We start from the raw sequence: 27071 nt of genomic DNA on the forward strand, positions 1-27071 counted from the left end.
CGACATTTTACTTGAATACTTACTATGATCAGAAGGATGAAGTAGATGAAGTTGTAAAAAGAATGAGCATCCATGACAAAATACATGATATCGACCCATCCTTCCAGGGTGATCACCTAACAGAAAATCAGAGATTTCAGACAGTCAAAGAGTTTGAAATAAAAGCTGATCACGTTGTTCACATTCAACTAGTCATTCCACTCGGTAACTTCAACAACTTCAAGACCTGACGATCACTGTTGCTCATACCTGAATTGTTCTACCCTCTTTTGGCCATTAGATTTGAGGCAATTGATATGCTAGATGCAGGTTATAAACACACAAGGACCAGAATTGTGCAAACACTTTCATTATATAATTTATGCAAGAATGCTAATTATATAATTTATGCAGGCACACTAATTACCTGACTTGATAACTAAATGAGGTTTCAACAAGCAAATATTTCTGACTTAAGGAAAATGGAGAATTTTTATATCCATAAATGTTACTATTTGTAATAACACATAGAAATAACTCCAATCAATTCCCCTATAACAGGCCTGGTCCCATTGTTTGAGGGCAGGTTGTGGGGGGTTCTTGATCCAAGTTCAGCGTAAATAAGGTTTATGCATTTGTGTCACAAATAAGCTTACATAAACACTGCAATGAAGCTACTGTGAAAATCCCTTCGCCGCCATACTCCGGCACCTATTCGGGCACTTTGAGAGAGAATTTAGCATGGCCAATGCACCTAACCAGCACGTCTTTCAGTGGGAGGAGACCAGAGCACCAGGAGAAAGCCCAGGCAGACATGGGGAGAATGTGCAGACTCCATACAGACAGTGACCCAAACTGGGAATTGAACCCAAGTCCCTGGCGCTGAGAGGCAGCAGTACTAATCCTTGTGCCATGGTGCTAGTTAGGGACATCAGTTATTTTTTGATGGCTTGAGGTGATAATATTGGAACAGCAAGTAGATTATTTGGCCTTTCGAACATTTCTGCTTGTCCAACTAGATTACAGCTGATCTGTATCTTAATCCATCTGCCTGATGTGATCCTCACCTGGTGCGGAGGACCTCATCATGAATCTGTTTCTGGTCCTAGCCAAACAACTATAAACAGGTCCAGGCAATGGGTGAATGAGGAGGTCATCTGGCCTGACTGTCTGCCCCTCTAACGTGGCTATATTCACGGCCGGGTGTCCCTGGAGGAGGGAGCATGCGTTGTCCGAGGGCACCATTGAGGCATTCCATGCCCGCTGGGCACTGCAGGGGCTGGGGTGTATTATTGACCTCCTTAATCACATTTTGATTTAATGTTTTAAGTTTCCTTTCTGCTTTGTCTTCTTTCGGGCGGCTCCCTTCTTTTTGGGCTGCCCTTTTTGCTTTGTCCCTGAGTTTGTTTAATTTAGTTTATTTAATTTGGCCATAAAGAAATGCCAGATGTAATTCTGTGACCCTCTATAATCTGACTGAATAAAAATCCAGCAATGTCACTTCTGAAATTTCCTATAGTTTCTCAGCCTCCATGACTCTCTGGGAAAGAAATTTCCAGACTCTCGATATCCCTTGTGTGAAGAAACTTCTTCTTACGTCACCCGTGAATGGCCTAGCTCCAATTTTAATGCTCTGCTGGCTCGTTCTGGACTCTCTCCAGAAAGGAAAATGAAAGGATTCTGACAATCACATCACAGGATACAATGATATAACTGGCTGATTATTCAATTGCAAATCCATGTGCAATTTAATTACAGGGTACCTTGTCTTCAGGTAGTACATAAAGGTGTTCATTACAAAAACAGAACAAAAATAGAAGACACCCACACACTTTCAACATGATCACTTATGGTCTGACAGTGCTCCGATGTACGAGTCTTTTGAAGGTGCCTTTGAAGAATCTTGTGGCTTTGTACATCTTAATCTGAGAGTGCACTCAGACATTTGGGTTTAAGGATTTGATATGATGACCAATTTTCCCAATATTTCCTATCAAGGGCCATTACTACAAAGCTCAGGGTTCTACCACAGTGCTAAATTATTTCAACAAACTGTTAGGCAGAAGGAAAGTCTAAGATGAATAAACAGGCAAAGCTCCCAATAACAGCACTCCTTCTCCCACCACAGCCAAAGTTTCAATGTGGGAGATTTCCAATAGCAGAAGTGGGCTGGTAGCACCCCCAAAATTGTGGGAAAAAGCTTGCTGGTCATTATTGCTTTTGATAAGTCTAACAAAGGGGTCAGTTTAGCCCATTTGACTGGGCAGCTGGTTAGTGATGCAGAGCAATGGCAACAGTGTGGGTTCAGTTCCCGTGCTGGTTGGAGTTATTCATGAAGGTCCCATTTTCTTAACCTCACCCTTTTCCTGAGGTGAGGTGATCTGCAGATTAACTTGCCACCAGCCTTTGATCATCTGGGACTATGGCGACTTTACCTTTTTCATTATCATCAGAAGGACCCATCATTGGGAAACTCCACTGCTATGCGAATTGGACCATCTGGGGACACAAGTGGGTAGACAAATTTGTCCAGTTTCATCTGGCAGTCCATTAAAAATATAAAGCAATAGAAGCAGGAGTAGGATATGTGGTCCCTTGAGCCTGTTCTGCCACTAAATTAGATCATGGCTGAACTTTTATATCCACTAGTTGGAGTCAAACCTGGCACAAAGAAAGATGATTGTGAATGTTTGAAGTCAATCATCTCAGCCACAGACATCATTGTAAGAGTTCACCAGGGTAGTGCCCTACGCCCAACCATCCTTTGCTGCCTCATCAATAACCTTCTCTCCATTGGAGGGTCAGAAATGGAGTTGTTACGGCGATTGCACAACGTTCAGCCTCATTCATAACTCTCGAGATAATGAACCAATCCATGCCCACATGTAGCGAGACCGGACAAAAATCAGGCTTGGATTAATAACAGGCAACTAATTCTCATGCTAGTGTTAGGCAAAGACCATCACCAATAAGAGAGAAGAAAACCACTTTGTCAGTATATTCAAAGATATCATCATAACTGAATTCCTATGATCAGCGTCCTGGAGGCTACCATTGAACTAGAGCAGCCATATAAATATTGTGATTACAAAAGCAGATCAGAGGCTGGGAACTGTGCAGCGTGTAATCACCCCCTGACTCCACTGCTTAGAAGGCACATGTGTGATGGAATACTTGCTTGCCTGGAGGAATACAGCTCCAACCACACTCAAGAAGCTGAAAGCAATCCAGGGCAAAGCAGTCTGCTTGATTTGTACCCCATCTGCCATCTTAAGTATTCACTCCCACCACCACTGATGCACAGTGGCAGCAGTGTGTACCATCTGCAAGATGCACTGCAGCAACTCAGACTCCTTCGATAGCACCGTCCAAACCCGCAACCTCTACCTACCTAGGACATATGCAGCAGACACATGGATACACGGCCACCTGCAAGTTCCCTTCCAAGTCACTCACCGAAATATATCGGCCATTCCTTCACTGTCACTGGGTCAAAATTCTGGGACTCTCTCCCTAAAAGCGCTGTGGGCGTACCTACACCACATGCACTACAATAGTTCAAGAAGGCAGCTCACCACCACCTTCTTAAGGGCAATTGGGGATCAGCAACAAATACCAGCGATGCCCATGTCCCATGAATAAATAAAATAAACTTAATTTTCCTGCCCTATCCCATAATCCTTGATTGCTTTAGTGAGAAAGAATGTATCAATCTCAGTCCTGAATGTACTCAAACATTTAGTACCCACTGTCCTCCAAAGGCAACTGAACAATCCTTTAAGTTAAGATATTTCTCCTTACCTTGGTTCTAAATGGCCAATCATTGATGTTTGGACTATGAATCTTACAGCCAGGGGGAACAGCGCCTAAGCATCTACCCTGGCAAGAGTCTTAAGAATTTTATACCTTCAATAAGATTGCCTCTCATTATTCCAAATTCTAGAGAATATGGGCCCAATTGACTCAATTTGAGCTGAAAGTCTAAAAAGATAAACTTTTAAATATTTTTGTGAGGCCACAGGTTGTTCCCCAGGGCTTCACAGTTACAACGTGGGCTGCTGGCACATCTTCCTTGACCAGCCGAAATCTAATTGAATGTCGAAGAACCCTCTCATGGTTGGATGGCCTAGTCCCATTCCTGATGTTCTGAGATCGGCATCACTAGTGGCACCGTCATGACATGACTCCCACTTGTTGGCGCGCAAGGCTCCTGAAAAAAAAGATTTGGTGGCGAGGACAAGGAGGGGAAAGAAGCCCAAAAGGATGTGTGAGCAAGAGGGGAGTGAAACTCTTGAACAGGGATGGGTGTTGTGTGCGGGAATGAAGCCAGCTGCAATAGGGAGAGAGTCAGAGCGTCTGGGAAGAGAGGCAACATCTGTCGGTTGGCAGACTTGCAAAAGGTTGTGGGGAGGAGGCGGGAAAAGGGAGCAGAAGGGGATGGATTGGTGTTTTGTCTAACGCACTCCAGAAACAATCGCAGCAGTGGCATGTGAGATCCAGAGAACTCATTGCTGAAACAACCGCAATACACACCGCACGTTTAATACAAAATATTTTTGCTGCACGAATTAGGAATTATCTATCTCTTCTGAAATAACATATGGCATTGTTGGTGAAGGGGTGGGGGCTGTGGAAAATGCTTCTCACTAGCATCTGGAACTATTTATTAACATATTGCATTGTGTCACTAATCATTTCAAACAGTTTTCAGGTCCTCCATGTCTCAGTGCTAATGGGAGGAAAAGTATAGATTTGAGGACTATTTATTGTTTCAATTTATTTTTATAGTAAGGGTCTTCTTAGATTGCACACTGGAGATTAAGAGCCTGGCCCTGCACCTCTGCGTCCATTATTGGGTCAAAGTGTGCCTGTGATTTGCAGATACGCAATCCTGATGGATGAATCGCCACACAAGCAGTCGGAAAAACAGTCCTGCCAGACCTGCAAATGAGATGATGTAGTGTTAGCACGACTGTTTAATGTATCAGCACTAAAAACCCCTGTTACTGCCTCAAGAGATCCATTAGCTTGTTTAAAATGAGCTGGCATTTACTTATTTGGTGAATGCAAATCTCCAAAGCCAAACGACAGCCTCCTCATTTGCTGAGTTTGAGGTGATTAATCCACCACTTAGTCCACAGAAGTGACACTCCTCGGTAATGTGCAGCATTGTTTTTATCTCTCCACAAGCACATAAGGGGTTTGTACTGAGGCCCCAGTCCTGGGGGAGCTTGGCAGCAGAGGGACACCAACCTATGTTGAACCTGTTTAACAAGGACCACTCTTGCCCGGGCAGTTCAAAGCCTGCCAATCGACAGATGGGATTTGACGCAAGGAATATTTTAGTGGCTTCCTGTGTTTCCCATTCTTTGGTTCTTCGGGTGTCTGCTGTTGATCATGTGCAGGAAGGTTGCTCCAGATGGAGCACCAAGGTGGAAAGTGGGCAGTAGGTGGGTTGCACAGGTCATCATGGAGTGGGTAAGTGTGGGGCAGCATTAATGCTTTCAACCAGCTTGTGGGTTTTAGTCAGTTGGTGAATGTGTGAGGCATGATGTTTGCAAAGACAAGAATCCAGAGGAAGGGTGTGAGCAAAAGATTCCAGTTACGATGCACATTGTTGTGTTCAATTGAGTGTCAACAAGATGTGTGTGTGATAACCTTTGCCAGACAGGTGCATGTACCCTGCTGCAGGGTATGATAGGGAAAGTGTGAAGGTCTAGAGTGTTGTGGTAGCAGTGCCCCATGTAGATCCAGTAAGTTTGTTTAGTAGATTATTTCTGGTTTAGATCTTTACTGTTGTTTTCTTCAGATGTTTCTGGAAGAGTAGAGTTCTATCTAGCGTCACGCCCAAGTATATTGGCTTGGGATCTTACTTTAATCTCAGTCCTTCCATGTGGATATGCACAGTTTTTCTTGTCATAGGCATCACGGATGTGGAATACACTGGATATAGTTTCAACGTGAGATGCCGTGTGCTATAGGCATCTATTATGTTGTAATCCCTGCATTAAAGATCATGGTGCAGAGTGCAAAATGATGGAGTTTGGGTGGCACCTCCACCAAAATGAGTAGGTTAACACCTGTAAAGATGCATTTTCACAAAGTTCATTCATGAAAACTAAATAAATTTATAAATAAGGATTGTAAAGTAGCCTCATGGATGTAGCTAGCTCCAAAATGTCTCTGTGCCTAGGATACATTCTCATCATGAAGTGTTTCCACACTCTTTCAGTTGGTGGCATACTCCATGTGACCCTTCTTTAAAGGGACAATCACTACATCGGTCTCCCATTCCGTCCTTTATACAATCTTCAGTAACTAATTCGCTCATTCCTAAACGCTAACAAAACATTATATACATGAGTTGGACAATTATAAATTGAACCTTGATAGGTTTTTCTGTTTCTTGTAGCATGTTGTAATTCTGTAGTCCGAGATACTTCCACAGGATGGACATTAACAGGAGCTGCAATAATGGGTATCTCTTCTGGCACAGGCAGTTCATTACAACTTGTCTCCATGGAAGCATTGGTTATGTCTATAACAGATTGACCAGATCCTTAGGTGCTTGCTGGAGCATCTCTCTCCTTCTCAAGTGGTCTATGTGTTTATAAATGATCCATTTCTCCATGTCCACTTGGTGTAAAAGGAGTTTTCGGGACAATAATTCCGGGGATCCACCTAGATCCACAATGCAGTTTCTCATGCATATGATTTCATTTACCATAAATAATCATGTTGTAATCTGTGAATTATTCCTTGCTTTCTGACTACTTTGGCTGGCTTCTAACCTCCCTGGCAAATTTGGAAACACAAGGCTCAGTCTTGTTCAGAGATGACGTTATATTAGCAGTTCTGCTGGTGGAATTCCCGCTGTTGCAGGTGAAGTGGTATCATAGCTAAGGAGGAACTGTGGGATTTTGGTTCCCAAGGTTCCTCCTGACAGTTTCTTTCAGCCAGACTTGGATTTCTGAATCAAGATCGGTTTGATGCTGGGTGGTAAGGCACAGTTCTTCTGTGTTTAATACTGTTGAGAGTGGTGAAGCCTTGAAACTCAGCACTTGTGAATACGGTTCCATTGTCTGTCACTGTAACTGCAGGTCATCGGTGAGTTGAAAAGCATTGGCATAATCATTCAATGGTAGCATGTGATATAGGTGACTTCACCTCAAAAATATCCAATCTTTTAGAATGTGCATCAGTCATGAGCAAAAACATTGTGCCCAGGAACAGATCCACATAATCGATCTGGATTCGTAACCATGGTCGGCTAAGCCATTCCCAAGGGTACAGCGGGGCTGCAGCTGGCAACTTTTGTTGCGGTTGGCACTATTGACCATGTCTGACTAGCTTCTCACCACCAGCATCAATACCAGGCCACCACACATAACTCCTGTCAAACACCTTCATCTTAGACATGCCAGGATGAGTGCTGCGTAGTTCAGTTAGGAGCAGCTCTCTGCCTGGTACAGGAACAACTAATTTTGCTCCCCAGACTATCATGCAATGGTGACAACTCAATTCATTCGTGGGGATCAAGAATGGTTTCATTTCCTTGGAAACTGGTTCATTTAAACATGAAAGAAATTGTGGTGACAGCGAATTGACAGGTGTGGTTTATAATCGATCATCAATTTGCTATTGGTACAGCGTTGCTTCAAGAAAATCTGGTTTCCCAATGTCTGTAGCAATAATGCAAAGAAAACTGGAAGGGAAAAATGGGCTGAAAAAGACTGACATGGCACAGATTCCCCAGTAAATATCTGACCTTCCATTAATACCAGGGGAATTCTGTGGCACAATGAGCAGTACAGGACAGATATTACTGCAATTAAACATGTTTTTCAGCAATTTCCATTTCATTCTCTGCCTCCCACCATGCTCAGGATGTGTCTGGAGATTTGCAAGGGCAGTCTGGGTGAGGTGGGGAGTTTGGAAATCGAAGCAACATTACACAATCCTCCCCTCCCATCACTGCCCATTAAAAGTCTCCAGTTGATTAAGGTCAAACAAGTGTTGAGATCACCAATTTCCATAACGCTAAGTATGCTTTGAGAGATTATCTACGTATGAACACGCATGGATTAAGTTCCAGCCCTAGCACATCAGCTTGGAAATTTGCTTAGGTTCATGTGTTGTTTTAATTAATCTACTGAAAGGAGGAGGGGAAATAATATGCGGATTAGTTCAGCACTGAGTCAAGGATCGTGACAGGAAGCTCGGCCTAAGTTTCCCTCACTTATTAATACAAAATAGCGTTTAACACTACAAACCATCCAGCGGAAATATGCTTCCATCGGATAGTGATAAACAATTCTTCAGCACACCATGCACTAATACGAAGTGCCTAATCTTTTCACACTAGTTTTAATTAAGTTATTATGTAAAGTAAAAAGATAAGTCTTTTATCAATTAATCCTCTCCAAGATAGTTTGTTTACAGGCAATAAGTTTTGCTTCTTGAAGTATTTCAGAAAGATTTTTTAGGGCCTAGGCAGAAGGATTTGGATATCTTCTTTTGCACTAACTTTTTAAAATGATGTTTAAGGCCCAGTTGCTCATTGAGTTACATTAAGCACACAATACAGAAACAGGCCATTTGGCCAACTGGTCCAGGCTGGTGTTTCTACGGAACCTGAGTCTTCTCAGGGTGTCGAAATTTGCTGATGACACCAAGATTGGGGGAAAGGCAAATTGTGCGGAGGGTGTGGAGAGTCTGCAGAAGGATCTAGATAGGCTGGGCGAATGGGCCAGGAAATGGCAAATGGAATTTAATGTTGGCAAGTGTGAGGTGGTCCACTTTGGTAGGAAGAATGGTAGGAAGGACTATTACTTACGTGGCGAAAAACTGCAGCAGGCGACGGTGCAGAGGGACCTCGGGGTCCTTGTGCATGAGTCACAAAAACCCAGCTTGCAGGTGCAGCAGGTGGTCAGGAAGGCGAATAGGATGCTGGCCTTCATAGCAAGGGGGATTGAATATAAAAGTAGGGAGGTCTTGCTGCAGCTGTATAGGGCATTGGTGAGGCCGCAGCTGGAGTACTGTGTGCAGTTTTGGGCGCCGCACCTGCGCAAGGATATTTTGGCCCTGGAGGGAGTGCAGAGGAGGTTTACTAGGCTGATACCGGAGTTGAGGGGATTGAGCTATGAGGAGAGGCTGAATAAACTAGGCTTGTACTCGTTAGAGTTTAGAAGAATGAGGGGAGATCTCATTGAGACGTATAAGATGATGAATGGGATGGATAGGATAGAGGTGGAGAGACTCTTCCCGCTCAAAAAAGACAGTAGGACTAGGGGGCACAGCCTCAAGATAAAGGGGAGGCGGTTTAGAACGGAGTTGAGGAGGAACTTCTTCACTCAAAGGGTGGTGAATCTCTGGAATTCTCTGCCCGTTGAAGTGGTGGAGGCTGCCTCGCTAAATATTTTTAAGAAGCGGGTTGATGGGTTCTTGATAAGAGAGGGGATTAAGGGTTATGGGGAGAGGGCGGGAAAGTGGAACTGAGCAGCGACAGATCAGCCATGATCTTATTGAATGGCGGGGCAGGCTCGAAGGGCTAGATGGCCTACTCCTGCTCCTATTTCTTATGTTCTTATGTTCTCTTGACCTAAAGCTGGCAGGATACCTTTCTATTCCTGCCTACTTTCTGTGTTTAGCTAGCGTCCCCTTAAATCCATCTCTGCTCTTCACCCTGATGAGTTCCACAACTGTGCACAAGCACTGGAGAAAGTACGCAAAGGATTCACTAGGATTACTGGATGCTGGTAGTTGGTGAATGAGGAGTCTCAATTCTTAATACATTTTGTAAAAAATCAAATTGTATTTGTAGTTGGCATTTAACTGAGATCTAGAGTTTAAATTCTAAAGTTGGCTACCTTAAGCAGGGTCAGAACAACATTTACACTGGAAGAGAAGAAGAGATTAGCTAATTGGTAGTAGCTCAAACTGGTGCTTTTGTTTTAGAAACTTACAAAGCCAGCCAGTTTAGTGCAGATTAGCAGTGCGATTTAGAATAGAATGCTGGGAGATTCTCTTTTGCTTTTTGCTTTCTAATTTTCTTAGTCATCAGGAAGTTATCTTACTCTACTACAGGAGAAGCAGCTAGTTAGTTACATAGAACATAGAACATTCGGCCTGCGATGTTGCGCCGACCTGTGAAACCAATCTAAAGCCTATCTAACCTACACTATTCCAATATCATCCATATGTTTATCCAATGACCATTTAAATGCCCTTAATGTTGGTGAATACACTGCTGTTGCAAGCAGGGCATTCCACACTCTTATTAGTAGTTGGTTAGTATCTGGTAAATGACTAAGTTTTTTTTTGTTTCTAAGGTTCAAAATAGTCTAACACCTAAAATAGTCTAAAATACATAAAAACAAAAGTAAAATATAACAAAATAAAACAATTAAGTTATGTATTAGAACACACTAAGCATGGCAGGGCGGGTGATGTAGCACAGCTGCAGCACGTGGAGGCTCTTGGATGCTAGCTTGATCCAGGGTAAACACATCTGCAGTAAGTTTTTGAACAGCTTTGGCTCAGAGTTTATGAGCTGGAAGCTGAACTACAGACGTTGCAACACATCAGGAAGGGAGAAAGTTACCTAGATTCTTTGTAGCAGGACTCACACCTGTTCGGACAGGGTCCTCTGACTTGGTAAGTGGTTAGCCTCAGGAGAGTGTGGTTGTGAATGAGGCGGGTAAGGAGACTCAGAGGGCAGCAGCATAGGAGCCTCAGCCTTTATAATTGTTCAACAGGTTTGAAGATTTTTCAGCTTGTTTGAATGAGAGTGGGGGCTGCAGGATGGATGACCATGGCACCATAGTACAGGACGCCATTCAAGTAGGGGGAGCAAGAAGGAATATAGTGGCAGTAGGAGACAGTACAATGAGGGGGATTGACACCATTCTTTGCAGCAAAGAGTGTGAATTCAGATAGGGTTGCCAGGGTTTGGGATACCTGCTCAGGGCTGGAGAGGATGGAAGGAGCCAATCATTGTGGTCCATGTAAGTGCCAACCACATAATTGGGAAAAGAAAGAGGTTCTGCAAAATCAGTATGAAGACCTAGACACAAAATTAAGAAGCAGGACATCAGAGCTCATATTCTCTGGATTATTACCTGAGTCACGTTCAAAGTGGCACAAGGCGAATCGGATTAGAGAAATGAATGTCTGACTCAAGGACTAGTGTGGGAGAAATGGATTCTGGTTCATGGGCACTGGCACTATGACGGGGGAGAGTGGGGCAAATCCATCCAACTACACATCTTTGGACACTAAGGTGCCCAATCCATTTAACTTGCACATCTTTGGATTGTGGGAGGAAACCCGAGCACCCGGAGGAACTCCTGTTCTCTACAATCACCCAAGGCTAGAATTGAACCCAGGTTCCTGGAGCTGTGAAGCACAGTAAGCAGCAGTGCTAACCACTTGCTACTGTGCCATGTCTGACTTGGAGGAAACTTGCAGCTGTGATGCTCCCATGCTCTTGTCCATCCAGGTGATAGAGGTCACGGGTTTGATTCACATTTGCTCATTAAACAAAGCTTACAACCACTGGTCACTCTGCTTCCCACCAGTCACCTTTTGCTGAGCAATGCTTAAGTGTCACACAAGAATCTAAACAAAAGAGAATGATCTAAAAATACACCATGAGATTTTAATATTCCACTTGTGTTTGTCAGAAATTGAGCAGCAGTCTTGATACAGAATGGGAATAATCTGATAGCAAGCAAATGGACCTCTGTCATTTTGAGAATAACTGAAGTACATGCCTTTACTGAGAAACTACACAATTCAGGATCAGAGTGACTGAGAGTGAGTTGCAACTAAACAAGTCAGAGGCAGTTTTGTACATTCCAGGCAATTTCCTTTACTCCAGGCAAGATAATTTTAGCACATATCATGAGAATTTTCCATTAATATTGATGTTCATATTAATAAATGAAGGTGCACTGCATAACTTGGTGTCAAAGGGCAAAGCTGCTCACTGAAAAAATTAATGCTTACTGATTCTACTCACTGAAGCCGATTTTCTAATCGCACCCTGGATGGGTACCATACACTGAAGATTACTTCCTGCTGATATTATTGTCCTCAATGAGTGAAAACTATTGTCCAATGATGCCAAATGATGGGTAGCCAAAGGGACAATAACAATGAACATAAGGATATGTGAATTAGGAACAGGAGTAGGCCATCCACCCCTTCAAGCCTGCTCCAAATTAAATAAGATCAGGACTGATCTGGTTTTTCTCTCAACTCCACTTTGCCACCTGACCATTACCACCAACCACCAACACCGCCACTCCCCCATAAAACCCTGGACTTCTTTGTCTGTCAAAATTTGCCTCATGCTGCCATGAATAAATACAATGACCTAGCTTCCACTGCTTTCTGGGGAAGAGAATTCCACACAATAGCTATCCATTCTTTGGGAAAATCTCTTGAAAAGAAAGTGAATTTAAAGTATTACTATCAGCAGAGAAGAAGTATTAGAGAAACTTATGAGACTAAAAGCCAACAAATCCCCTGGACCTGATGGCCCACATTCTTGGGTTCCAAAAGAAGTACCTACTGAAATACCAGATACTCTGGTTATGATTTTCCGAAGTTCTGGAATGTTCCCAGTGGACTGGAAGTTACCAAATGTAATACTGCTATCCAAGAAAGGAGGAAGGGAGAAAGCTGAACTCCGGGTCACTTAGTCTGACACAGTCAATGGGAAAATGCTGAAATCTATTATTAAAGAAGTCTTAACAATGCACTTACAACATCATAGCATGATTAGATACAGTCAATATGGTTTTATGAAAGGGAAATGGTGCTTGCCAAATATATTAGATTTTTGATTATGTAACTTGTCGGGGAACCAGTCAATGTTGGATTTCCAAAATGCATTTCAACAGGTGCCAAGTAAAATGTTAATATTCAAGATGCGGGTGCATGGAGTTATCATGGATAGAGGAAACAGACAGCAGGAATAAATAGGGCATTTTCACTTTGACATACTAGTGGAGTACTGCAAGGATCAGAGCTGGCACCTCAGCTATTTAAGGCAGGGAATAACATATCAAAGCATGCTGAAGTTAGAAAACAATGTGGGATTGTAAACTGTTAGGATGCAATGAAGATACAAAGGAATACAAAAGTGAGTAGGCAATAAACGGCAGCATGGGGAAGTGTTATTCACTTTGGTAGAAAGAACAGAAAAGCAGATTTTCTTTTAAAAAAGGCATGCTACTTTTAAATAATGAGATTTGGGTGCACTCATGCAAGAAACATGGCAGCTTAGCATACAGGTACAGCAAGCAATTGGAAGGCAAATTACTTTTTTTTGCAAGACTAGGGCATTGGAGTGGAAGTATAAAGAATTCTTGCCTCAATTGTATAGGCCTTTGGTGAACTTGCACCTGGACTAGTGTGTGCAGGTTTGGTTTCTATGTTTCACTTACACTTAGTATAGAAGAGAGAATCACTAGATTGGTTCCTCGGGAATAGGGTTGCCCTATAGTGAGAGGCTGAATAAACTGGGCCTATATAATCTCTGGAGTTTAGAAGAATGAGATGATCTCACTGAAATATACAAGAACTCGAAAAGTCGAAGGATAGACATCAAGAGGTTGTTTCTCCTGACTGGAAAGTCTATAATAGTCTCAGGATTAGGGATCAATCATTTAGGAAGCTTCTTCACTCAGAGGGTTGTGAATCTTTGGAATTCTTTATCTCAAGGGGTTTGTTGTGCATGCCTCATCATTGAATATATTCAAGATTGAGATGGACAGATCTTTGGTGGATCTGGGAGCAGGTGAAAAAGTGAAGTTGAGGCAAACGATCCGCTATGACCATAGTGAGCAGCAAAATAGGCTATGGACTACTCCTCATTCTAATTCTTTTGTTTTAATGTTTTCTATGTTAACCTTAGATGCCATTTTTGAAGACCTGAATATCAATGAATGAACAGGAACATTATCTTGTAAATGGAAATGTCAGCTTCCATTTCCCAGCCATTCATGCCCCGTTACTGCTGCCAGCAAGGAAAGAGAATTTGGTGCTCAGATAAAACTCTGTTCACTGCAGTGCACCAAAGAATCCCAGGACCATATTTATGTCCATGCTAAAATCAACAACTATCAAGCAAAATTTGATTTGTTAAACATAAATTGCAAATCAATCTACAACAATAATAAGAGAAATATGTTTTCAACTGTGGATCAGTGGCAGCGCTATTGCCTTTGAGTCAGCAGGTCATCAGTTCAACGCTTTCACAGACTTGTGCACAAAAGTCTAAGCTGACAACCCACCACATTATGGAGGAAGTGCTGCAGTGTTGGAAGTGTTTCAGATGAAACATTAAACTGACCTCTAAGGCGCAGGAGCGAGGCGACTTCTTGCAAGCTATGCCCAGCAAACCTTCTATCTTTTACTCTCGCTCTATGCTTCTAAAACTTAATTGTAACTCTGTTACATTCTGCACTCTCGTACCCTTCTCTATGAACGGTATGTTTTGTCTGTATAACGCACAAGAAACAATGCTTTTTATTGTGTGTTAATACACGTGACAATAATAAATCAAATCAAATCACTATCTAGAAGACAAGTGGTGTTGGGGGGGATGGGGACGGGGAGGGGCACCCATATTTATCCCCAAGCCAAGATCACTTAAATGAACATTTATCTGGTCATTTATCTCATTGCTGCTCTGTGGGAGCTTGTTGTGTGCAAATCAGTTGCAGTGTTCCCTCCATAAGATGAACCTCGTTGTCAGTAAATTGCTGTGGAATGTCCTGAGATTGTCAATGTGCTTTATTAACGCAAGTCATTTGTTGTTTTTCAAAATGAAACCATCTCAATCAATTGACCACAAGTGATGGAGCCTACCAGCTTGCCTCAGTAAAAATAGGTGATCTAATAAAGGCAGAAAAACTCGACGTACCTGAAATATTGCTATCCATGCGTATGCAATGTTATCGAAATTGATTGCTCCTTTGAATGGGTTGTGATCTGCAGGCTGGCACTGGGTGTAGTACTGATTCCAGTTTATACAGCTGGTATTGTCTGTGCTGTTACTCAGTAACAGGTAGTAACTTGTATCATCTAGGGTACATTCTATGTTATTCACTCGTCTGTGGGGCACACTGCGGCAGTAGCGCATCCCATTATCCTTCAGGAGGGAGCATATGAAGGGATTCTCATCATCATTTTCGGTGTGATAATATCGATCCAACTCTTGAGAGGCAGGTCTTTGAAAGAAAGGGAAAAAGCAACAGTATTAGAGAGAAAGTGGCTTAAAACTAGGTTGGAAATGTGACTTCGGGGGAGGTTCCAAGCTGTAGCAATAAGACAGATAGGTGGACAGTTAGACTCTTCTGGTTCCTATTATCTTGTGTGCTTCTCACTTAGGACTTGCAATTGATGTTTGCAAAATGGGCACGTGAGCAAATATGCCTTTCCCAACAATCTTCCTCAAGTTAGCAAAAACTGCTTCAGGAGAAAGCAGTCAGGTTTAAAATAAAAAGGGGGTGTTTTCCCAATAAAAACCAGTGTCTGTTTTATAAATTTCTCAATAATGCAATATATGAAACTACTTCACCACAAAGATACGGTAAGTCTTCTCCCCCAGCTGTGCTTCAGACTCAATGGGGAGCTGACCCATTAGGGACTCAAAGGCCTGAGTGAAATTATCTAAGAGAAACATTTTGCAGGAACCTTGCTCTGTATTTGTGATAAAGCAACACTCCTGATAACACTGTGATGTCCTTGTCCGTCATTCTACAAGGACTGCCAGCACCTCATTCACACAGGGCTTCAAATCCAAACAAGTTAAAGGCTGAGAAATGACAATGAACTCTGGAGCCCACTGAACAGGTGGAACTTGCTACCACAAGGGGTATCTGAGACGAATATCTTTAAGAAGAAGTTAATTAAGTATATGAGCGGGAAAGGAACAAAAGGTTGGCTGATTGGATCAGATAAAAAGGCACGTTGTGCGTGGAGGGACTGGAAAACTGCCAGCCCATCTGACTGGCCAGCAACTCTGTAAGGTGGGACTTCCTCTTGAGCGAGGGGCAAAGTCCTCCTTTATGCCAATCGACAATCAGCACTCATTAGAGCAAAATATTGCATCGGGGCTGCTAGAGATGGCAGGGATGGGTTCTGACTGACTCTTCAGATCTCCCACCATCCTGACAATTCAGGCCTATGTTTCATCCTCTCCACAGTAAATCAACACCTGCCTATTCATAGAATCACTGAATTCTTACAGTGCAGAAAGAAACCATTTGGCCCATCGAGTCTGCACCGACTTTCCAATAAAGCATCTTATCCAAGCCCATCCCCCCTATCCTATCCTTAAAACCCCACATGTTTATGCTGCCAATCTCCCTAACCTACACAATTTAACATGGCCAATCCCCCTAACCTATACATCTCAGGACACTAAGGGGCCATTTAGCATAGCCAATCCACCGAACCTGCACATATTCATGTACCTAACTTCTGATATTATCTCCTAGTGTAATTCAGGTCCAGTCCACATATGTTTTGTCGAATGGTGGGTCATTAACATCTCTGAGGGATCCTTTGCTTTCACATTGAAAGCTCATAAACATAGCTTTAAGTATTGGTGGGTACAACTTGAGGCTTGGCTCTGATAAATTTCCATTGCAATTTTGTCTTTTAAGGAGTATTTAGACAATTTCATGGGTAAGATGTGTGTAGAGAGATATGGACAAAATACAGCAATTGAAACTAACTTAACGGTAAAAACTGGGTGGCACGGGCAAGTTAGGCCAAAAGACCTGCTTCCATGCTATAAACCTCTATATGTGTTTCACAGTGGTGATTCTCACTGGTGGTGTGCCTGTGAGGGACATGGGAGATCGCAAAGAGCACATTGCAAGGTGAGAATTTTGCTTGCTGCATTTGTTCAAAAAGGCCCTGGTTCTGAACCTTAAGTTGAGTTGTGTCAGCTGACCACAGCAGAATTATCAGTAAGGTTGTTACAATGTCCTCTGGTGCTCCAGCACTAAGGAGTCAAAGCCATCCCAGCCTCAGTGTTTCCTTCTCCAACACAGAATCAGGCATTGTTACAGTACAGGAGGAGGCCATTCAGCCCATTTTGCTTTCCGAATGAGTCATTCAGCGAGTGCCATTCCCAGGCCTTCTCCCCATAACCCTGCATGTTTTTCCTTTTCAGATAACAGCCTAATTACTTTTTGAATACCTCGACTGAGCCTGCCTCCACCACACTCGAAGGCAGTGCATTCCAGACTCCAACCACTTGCTGTGTGAAAAAGATTTTCCTTATGTCGCTTTTGCTTCTTTTGCCAGTTATTTCAAATTTGTGCCCTTTCCTTCTTGACCCTTTCACAAGTGGGAACAGTTTCTCCTTATCTACTCTGACCAGACCATTGTGATTTTGAACACTTCTGTCAAATCTCCTCACAGCTCTCTCTTCTCCAAGGAGCATAGCCTTAACTTCTCCAATCTATCTTCATAACTGGAAGCAAGTTCCCCATCCCCAGAAGCACTCTTTCCAAGGCCTTCATTGTCTACAAATTGTCCCTAAATTATTCTCCCCTTAATCTGGTTTCCAATGGGTGTACCATAAGCATAGACATAGGTCAAGGGTAGAGTAGGAAAAACACATTGTTAAGATGGTGGCGTGGGATCGTTGGGCTGAAGGGCCTGTTTCCCATGCTGTGTTAAGAACATAAGAACATAAGAAATAGGAGCAGGAGTAGGCCATCTAGCCCTTCGAGCCTGCCCCGCCATTCAATAAGATCATGGCTGATCTGTCGCTGCTCAGTTCCACTTTCCCGCCCTCTCCCCATAACCCTTAATCCCCTCTCTTATCAAAAACCCATCAACCCGCGTCTTAAAAATATTTAGCGAGGCAGCCTCCACCACTTCAACGGGCAGAGAATTCCAGAGATTCACCACCCTTTGAGTGAAGAAGTTCCTCCTCAACTCCGTTCTAAACCGCCTCCCCTTTATCTTGAGGCTGTGCCCCCTAGTCCTACTGTCTTTTTTGAGCGGGAAGAGTCTTTCCACCTCTATCCTATCCATCCCATTCATCATCTTATACGTCTCAATGAGATCTCCCCTCATTCTTCTAAACTCTAACGAGTACAAGCCCAGTTTATTCAGCCTCTCCTCATAGCTCAACCCCCTCAACTCCGGTATCAGCCTAGTAAACCTCCTCTGCACTCCCTCCAAGGCCAAAATATCTTTGCGCAGGTGCGGCGCCCAAAACTGCACACAGTACTCCAGCTGCGGCCTCACCAATGCCCTATACAGCTGCAGCAAGACCTCCCTACTTTTATATTCAATCCCCCTCGCTATGAAGGCCAGCATCCCATTCGCCTTCCTGACCACCTGCTGCACCTGCAAGCTGGGTTTTTGCGACTCAAGCACAAGGACCCCGAGGTCCCTCTGCACCGTCGCCTGCTGCAGTTTTTTCGCCCCGTAAGTAATAGTCCTTCCTACCATTCTTCCTACCAAAGTGGACCACCTCACACTTGCCAACATTAAATTCCATTTGCCATTTCCTGGCCCATTCGCCCAGCCTATCTAGATCCTTCTGCAGACTCTCCACACCCTCCGCACAATTTGCCGTTCCCCCAATCTTGGTGTCATCAGTGTTGTTCTTTGTTCTAAAGTGCAATGCCCAGAACTCTGGCTGAGGCCAAACCAGTGTCTTATACAACTTCAGCAGAACTACTTTCTGCCTCTACTCAATGCCTCTATTAGTAAAGCCCAGGAATTTTATGGCTGTTCATGTCAGTGGGATCTTCTGGTCCTGCTGATGGCTGCAAGTTTCCCAAAAAATCCCACCACTGGCAAATGGCACGCCGTCTCCTGCCCCGAGAAGCATGCCACCAGAAGATCCCCTCGATGTGTGCTTTATTAACCACTCTCTCTACATGCCTTGCTACTTTCACCTTTCTAGCTGGATAATGTGTCTGGGTAGACTGGTGGGTGAGAACAGGATTAAATATGGTTCATCACAGAAATATTCACAGTCAAGACTTCCATAGCAGATCGTCAGAATGGGTGAACCATAACATAGTGTAAGCTAATATCCTTAGGAGGGAAGGGACGATTACAAGCAATAAAATACAGGACTAAAGTTGATCCTTGTCAGTAGCGCAAAGTGAAATGAAATAAAATTGGCAGTCTAATTTACAGATTGCTTAGCTTGACATCCTTGGCTATGTAGTAACTATCTTGTCCCTGAGGTAGAAGGTCATGGTCTGTAGTCCACACTAATTGAATACAAAATCTGGCGCAGATCTTCTAGTGCAGTACAGAGGGACTGCTGCACAGTTCGAGCTGCCCTATTTCAAGTGAGATGTTAAACCAACGTCCTCTCAGATGGATGTAAAAGATTCCATGGCACAATTTCAAAGAAGAATTGAGGAGCTCACCCTGGCGTAGTTGATAATATTTGTCCCTCAAAATTACAAAAACAATAAGCTGGTTATTGTCATGTTGCTGTTTCTGGGAGCTTGCTGTGCACAAATTGACAACTGCATTTTCAATGGTGACCAGGGTCTAAAAGTGGGCTATCAAGAGCTTTTATAGGACGTGAAAGGTGCGATATGAATGCAAGTTTATCTTGCTTTAAATGTTAACAATGTTGTTGGCAGTGAGAACAGAGATTCAGTTGGGTCTTTGGAATTAACAAGGCGAGACAGGAAACTCCACAGAAAAGCTGCAAACAGATTTCCTCCTGATCATCATTTCTGGACTGAAATTCTGATTTCAGAGGTGACAATCCAGCAAGCAGACTCATTCAGCTAAACATTGCAAAATCTCTGCTTCCTATGCAGTCTTCCTACCACTATTGAGTTAATAAAAATATTCAAACAATTGTGATTTTAATTGCTTCTTAATTAAGTTGAATTGCTAATGAATGGACTTTTGAATATTTTAAAAGAAGCTGGGGACAGTTGAGCTGTCTACAGGAATATAAATCTCTACAATCCCTGAAGGTAATCTTCAACAGGCAAGAAGGAGGCAGAGTTTTCACCGCTGGCATGTTTCACTGGCTCACAACATATTTCCACCCTCTTACCTTCTTTGCCTCAATTTTCTCCCTCTCCTAAAGTGTTAAGATGTTAACTATGCCTTAGTGGGTAGCATTTCCATACCCCCCAACCATCCTTCCCCTTGCCCTCCTCAACGAGTCAGGACATCATGGTTCTGATGCTCTGCTACAATACTGAGGGAAAAGCTGCCCTGATGGAAGTGCCCACTTTTGGGTGAGATGTTACATCGAGGCACCATCTGCCACCAAGGGTGGATGCAAAAGTTCCTGCAATTTCTAAAGAGGAGCAGGAGGCATTGTCCCCAGTATGCACCCCTCAATTAAAGCTGCTAAGACATAGTATCTGGCCATCGCCTAGTCTGTGAGAAATTGCCACTCGTGAATTCCCACCTTGTGAACTGGACAAAGGCATTGGAGCCACAAGCAATCTCAGAGACTAAGGGAACGAGCATTGGTGATTGTGGCGGTGGTTCTAGTTATGTGTATCATGGAATTGCTACAATGCAGAAGGAGGCCATTCAGCCCATTGTGTCTGCACCAACCACAATCCCACCTAGGCCCTATTCCCGTAACCCTACATATTTACCCTGCTAATCCCCTTGACACTAGGGTCAATTTAGTACGGTCAATCCACCTAACCCGCGCATCTTTGGACTGTGGGAGGAAAGCGGAGCACCTGGAGGAGATGCACGCAGACACAGGGAGAAAGTGCAAACTCCACACAGACAGTGACCTGAGGCCAGTTTTGAACCTGGGTCCCTGGTGCTGTGCTGTTAACACAATAAAAAGTCTGACAACACCAGGTTTTAGTCCAACCGATTTATTTGATAGTAAACGCACAAGCTTTCGAGGTTTCCCTCGCTGTGCTGTTGGGCAGCTGTGCTAACCGCTGTGCCACGGTGTTGCCTGTATGAGCTGGCATTGTGCTCTGTGCAAAACACTGCAAGATGCTAGCATCAGATTTAGGATAGTGTATGCTGTCAGTGTCTGATTACCCAGAAGGAAAAAACTGTTCACACCAGTATTCTTATTTCTCCACTTTATAGGTGTTCCAATTTAAAATATAGAAGGCCAGTTCAGACCAGTATTCTTATTTCCCCTTTTTACTGTTTTATCCTTGTGGGTAATTACATTGTTAAGGTTTAATGGCAATTACATTGTTAAACGGCATTTATACACCTAGAAATCGGGCGCATACCTTTCCATTTATCCCTCAATTTGTTTCGATTGGTTTTCCTCAATATAGTATAAATGGAGGGGCACCTGGGAGGGGTCGGAGTGGACTGTGAACCAATTCAATAAACTCTCTCCAGCAAAGAAAGCTGCTGTGTCTCAGTTTTAACTTCACCAATCGGCATGGATCCAGTTAATACATGCAGCACACACATTAATGTTTACAGGCTTGGATAACCGTCGTTCTTTTTTTTAAATTGTGTACTTAATCAATCCAACTACAGATTGAGAAGAGGCATACTCACATTGTAAAGTTTTCTTCGAGAAAGCACCTGTTTCGCAGCAGCCCCGCCCACAGCTGGACTCCAACAATGCCAAAAATAAAGAAGACGAAGAAACAGAGGAGAAGTACGTTGCCTAACATAGGCAAAGTGTCCAGCAGTAATGTCACCAGTATCCGCATACCTGTGGGATAAGAGCAGACAAAGAAATAAACCATTTCTTACCTTTCCTCCTCTGGGGACCAGTGAGTGCATTAACCTGATAGCAGCTGTCAAGCATTTGTCAGCCTGCTAATGCTCTGCAAGACAAATTGTCCAGCATAGCAACGTATTAATCATTTGTCAGGTTAATCAATCATCTATTAATATTAATATGTTTCCAAATGGATTAATACACTGCTCTCGTGCTGTGTTGGCTAATCAGATAAGATATCCTCTGCAAATCACATGACAATTATTCATTACTACCTATCATCCCTCCTTGAATACATTTATAACATCTGTCAATTAAGCATTGTTTTGTTATCTTTTGATCATATATATCAATAAATATTGTTTAATACTTGCATCACAATCAATACGTTTTCAATGATCAAGTTATTGATATGTTTTAAACAGTATTTCCATCTTTTGTGGCAGTCTATCACACTATCTCTTTTTCAGGTATCAAAGCTCATATCCATTTACCACACCTGCAGATCTGGAGCTGCCAGAGATCTTGAAGATGGGAGGATTATAGAAATGTTGACTAATCAAGAAGGCCTTAAGTCACAAAGGGAGAACTGTGCAGAGGACCGAACCAGAACACAGTTAAAGCCACCAAGAAATCCCTTGTGACAGATATAGCTTGCTGCTTTTTAACCATATCTAGGTCTTAATCAAAGTGTGCACCTTGGTTTTGTGGTCTTTGCACCAGGTTCAAAAATACTTTAAACTTTATTTTGTTCAGAAATGCACCAAAAGCTTCACAATTAAAAGACTGGATTGTTTTGCTCCCTCACTTTCCTCTTTTTGTTAAGACGTTGGTGAGTCTGTTAAGGGGACTTCTCAAAATGGTATAGAATACCTACAGTGAAGAAGGTGGTCATTTGGCCCATCAGATCTGCACCAACAGCATTTTACCCAGGCCTACCCCACTCCGCCCTATTCCCGTAACCCCATGCTTTTAGTACGGCCAATCCAGCTGATCAGCATATTTTTGGAGTGTGGGAGGAAACCGGAGCACCTGGGGGAGACCCAGATGCTGCGGTTTCTGTGCGGTTTCTGGGGCAATTGTTTCACACAGAGAGTGGTGAGTGTCTAAAATAAGCTGCCAGATGTAGTAGCAGAGACAGGTACAATTTTATCTTTTAAAAAGCATTTAGACAGTTACATGGATAAGATGGGTATAGAGGGTTTTGGGCCAAATGTGAGCAATTGGGGCTAGTTCAGTAGTTTTAAAGAAAGAGTGGCACGGACAAGTTGGGTTGAAGGGCCTGTTTCCATGCTGTAAACTTCTATGACTCTATAAGTGACTGGAGCTAGTTGGATAGTGCTTTGATAAAACAAACACAGACATAATAGGTTCAGTGGCCTCCTTCTGTCTTGTACAATTCTATTATTCTCCTTCTTCCCCTTCTTAAAATTGGAGCCTTGCGGTTTTGTGACAATCAGTAGTTTTCATGTTGAAACATCAAGAAAATTAGCCAGGTGGAGGTACCTAAAGATTGAAGCCCACCCATAAAGATCCAGCACCTTTCAGAAGGTAAGCCAGAAAACTGGAGGGTTAATAGAATGGAATGCTGCTCCAAGGCTGTGCTTTGATTGATTTTCAACATTTATCTCATTAGCTTCCAAGGAAAACGTTATTCATTATCACGATTCTGGCTTTTGCCAGAAGTGGCTGAGCATAAATCTTTATTCAATGTCCATGCAGTATCAAAGCGCTTTTGACGTTGGTGGTCTATACAATAACAGGTCAAAAAATAAATATAGATAGAAAAGTGTCACAGAATGAATGATCTATAAATATTTAACATCTAAAATATTTGCATGAAATCATTGCTGATAAGACATCTCCACACTCCAAAGGTTGTGAAGAGCACTCAATACCCAAAGGGCCCATGTGGAGACAATGTGTGAATAATAAAATTCAGGAGTGTGTAACTTTATGGCACAATGCTGAAACATTGACATCAGTGCTTTGCTCAAATAGAGTTCCCCCTGCCCCCTAAATAATTCAACCACAACAAAGCAGCTTTCCCTCAACAATAAGGAGTCTTAGATTCTGCCTTGGGTCAAATCTTTCTGGAAAAATAATTGTGTTTAATGCCATCATTAATGTGAGAATTAGCCAGCGCATTTAGCAATGAAGAAATGCACCATGAAATGTGAATCTCAGAACTTATCTTGCACAAGTGACATCTCACCTTGAGCCTCTTAGGTATTTTCTGTAACTGGCTGGATTTAAACACCAATGGCTGTGGTAGGATTTGAACCCTTGTCCCCTGAACATTAAGCTGGACCTCTGAATTACTGGCCTAGTTACATTACCATCTTTCCCCCAAAATTACAAAACCTTCTGCCAGTGCAAACAGTTTCTCCCTATTGACTCAATCAAAAGGTCTCATAATTGCCAGCTTCAACAAGAACAGTCCTACTGAGTTGATGGGCTGAGCTGCAAAAAGTAGATGCTCAATCCTTCAACAGTATCCTCCAAACTCATGAGCTCCATCACTTAGAAAGGCAAGGGCAGCAGATGCATGGGATTACCACCTAGCAAGTTCCTATCCAAGTCACTCAACATCCTGACACGATACTAGATTACCTTCCTTCACTGTTGTTGGGTCAAAATCTGTGACTCCCTTCCTAACAGCACTGTGGGTGTGCTTACAGTACATGAAATGCACCATTTTGAGAAGGTGGCTCAAAATCACTTTTTCAAGGGCAATTAGGGATGGGCGATAAATGTTGGCCTCAGCAACAATGCTCACATCCCCTGGATGAATAAATAAAAAAATCAAAATTGGTGCTGAGTTGGTTGATAACAGCCAAGTGTTTGATGATTAGCATCAGCACCAGTAAGCTAGGGAGCTGGGAGATTCACCAGCCCCTGAATACTTTCCGGAAGAAGGATATTGAGTGGACGTTGTGTGAAGGCAGGATGGGAATTAGCTCTAGTGGTTCCGCTGTCGGAGTATTCAAGAACTATCAGGCACTTTGTATCAGCACCCCATCAAGAGTCAGCATTCTCAGGGGAGGGGAGGAGAAAAGGCAAACACAGGAGGCCCAAAATTGTGATGGTGCTATTATCCCATTGGAACATGTGCTGAACGCAGTGTTAGGCAGTTACACTGAGCTTGCCCACGATCTGTGATGTAGGTTAATATAAATAGGCAGAGGCTTGCAGCATGTGCTCCTCGGATATCTGCTCATGTGGGTGCCAAGATACAGGATGAATTTACCCATGGAGTTGCAGCTTACCAGTGTCCTCATGGGATTCAGAAACACAGAGACCAAAGGCTCTTATTACCATTGCAAACAGCATCCTCTGCTCTAAGTGTCCCCTCAGTACACGACCAAGACAGATTTAGAAACAGAACAGGCCAAAGCACAATGGCAATAAGAAACACTTATAAAAGTAGGGCCATTTTGTGACATTTGGTGCAGTGTTCTGAAATGGTGTTTTTGGAGAGAATTTTTCGAGGTCAATTTGCAATTGGATATGCAATTCTGTCAATGTTTCTTAATGAACCATTAGTCTTAAGGAGACCTCTTAAGTCCAAAAATGTGCGGGTTAGGTTGATTGGCCAAGCTAAGAAATTGCCCCTTAGTGTCCAGGGATGCGTAAGTTAGAGGGATTAGTGGGTATAATATGTAGGGATATGGGGGTAGGGCCTGGGTGGGATTCTGTTCGGTGCAGACTCGATGGGCTGAAGGGACTCTTTCTGCACTGTAGGGTTCTATGATTCTAAGATTCTATGATTCCGATTGCTCATGGAGGGAAAGAATGGCTTGTAGAGTCTCATGAAAGAAATCTTGCAGCTAGGATTGTCTTCATTGGATGTGGCTTTATTCATTTCCTTATTCTCATTTCCTCTCCTCCTGCTTTGGTTCTACCTCCATTATAAGAACAGACATGGGAAGGCCCATAAAGAATCCCTGAGGGCTGACACTGTGCTGAAAGGCGGCCTTTGGAATCAGCTCATGGCTGTGCTCCAGAAACAAGATCTTCCTTGTCACATCAGTCAAAGCCTTTCCCTCAACAGCAGGAGGTTTTAGCTTCTCCCGTCAGTCAAAGTGTGCTCATGTTCAAAGCCCCACTGTGAACTCATACACTTCCTGATTTGGCAAGAATTATCCACAGGGTTAATATAGGTCAGGTATAGTTGGTGGAATTTCTGGGACAGCAATTTGTTTCCCTTGTTCATGAACAGGAACTACTTTGAAGCATGTTGATACTAAACCAACAGTGTCTGTCCACCAGGTTCAACGGTGCACGTTAGAACGGGCTGAACTTTCTGTTGTGTTTATTTCCTTCATGGGGCAATCTGCTGAGAGGGTCATGTAACCTGGGTAACTGATCAGGGTGAGGGATCATCGTAGCAAATATGGGCTTCTGTATCAGTACAATCCTGGAAACTGATTGGCAGCCGTGAGGCTGCAAACCTCTGTATTATAGTTATATGTAAATAGACTAATGTCCTTTAGGGAAAGAAATCTACAGTCCTTCCCAGTTTGGCTTACACGTGTGACTCCAGATCCACGGCAGTGTGATTGACTCTCATACGCTCTCTGAAATGGAGGGGAGTTAGGGATGGACAAAAAATGCTGACCCAGTTAGCAATGCCCACATTCCGTAAAAATGAGTCAATAAAAAATGTTGCCGTCGTTATTTACCTAATTGGTGAACTGGAATTATCACACTTTCCTTCCTTTCACACCTTCAGCTGCCAGCAGCCTGAGCGCTGGAATTCCCTCGGCAAACCTCCCCACCTCTCACTGTCTCTCTCCTCATTTAAATCCCTAAAAACTCAATCTCTTCGACCAAGCTTTGGATCATCTGTCCTAATATTTCTTTATCTGATTCACTGTTGAATTCTACTTGATAACACATCCAAGAAGCATAGCACACCCATTCAAACAGCACTGTCGGCAGTGTTGCACATGGACCGCAGCGGGTCAAGGTGGCGGCTTACAGCCACCTTCACAATGACAATTAGGCCTGGGCAATAAATGTTGGCCTAGCTAGCACATCCTGTGAATGAATAAGAAAAAGTGCTGTGGGATATTTTACAACATCAACGGTGCTATATAAATGCAAGCTCTGTTGTTAGCCCTTCTCTTTATTTTGTTTTTCCCCTCTCCCGTATAGAGTAAGGCCTAAAGCATTTGGACATTTTACCAAATCCACAATGACTCCACATTTCAATTCCCCCTAAACTGAAATTTTGCACCAAAAGAGATCGAATTTCAACTCCAAAATGTTCCAACAACAAAGAAGAAAATGCTTCAATAATTGTGACTGAAAATATGCGGATCCAATTGACATTTGTGTCTGTCTCCCGCGTTCAGAATTACTCATTTAATCCAATCCAAAAATACTT

General features: G+C 43.0%; 1 protein-coding gene across 1 annotated transcript in view; it reads right to left on the reverse strand.

Annotated features, from left to right (window-relative positions):
- The window catches only part of LOC145356398 (voltage-dependent T-type calcium channel subunit alpha-1G-like), a 313384-nt gene that overhangs the window by 234013 nt on the left and 52300 nt on the right, over positions 1 to 27071 (reverse strand). The window contains exons 4-6 of the mRNA XM_080209098.1: positions 21511 to 21670; positions 14915 to 15221; positions 24 to 116 (exon numbers count right to left, since the gene is read on the reverse strand). Of these exons, the coding sequence (XP_080065224.1) occupies positions 24 to 116; positions 14915 to 15221; positions 21511 to 21670 (560 nt within the window). The remainder of the gene's footprint in view (positions 1 to 23; positions 117 to 14914; positions 15222 to 21510; positions 21671 to 27071) is intronic.

This window comes from Carcharhinus amblyrhynchos, chromosome 21 (assembly GCF_965287045.1).
Source record: "Carcharhinus amblyrhynchos chromosome 21, sCarAmb.v2.hapA, whole genome shotgun sequence".
Taxonomy (NCBI): Eukaryota; Metazoa; Chordata; class Chondrichthyes; order Carcharhiniformes; family Carcharhinidae; genus Carcharhinus; species Carcharhinus amblyrhynchos.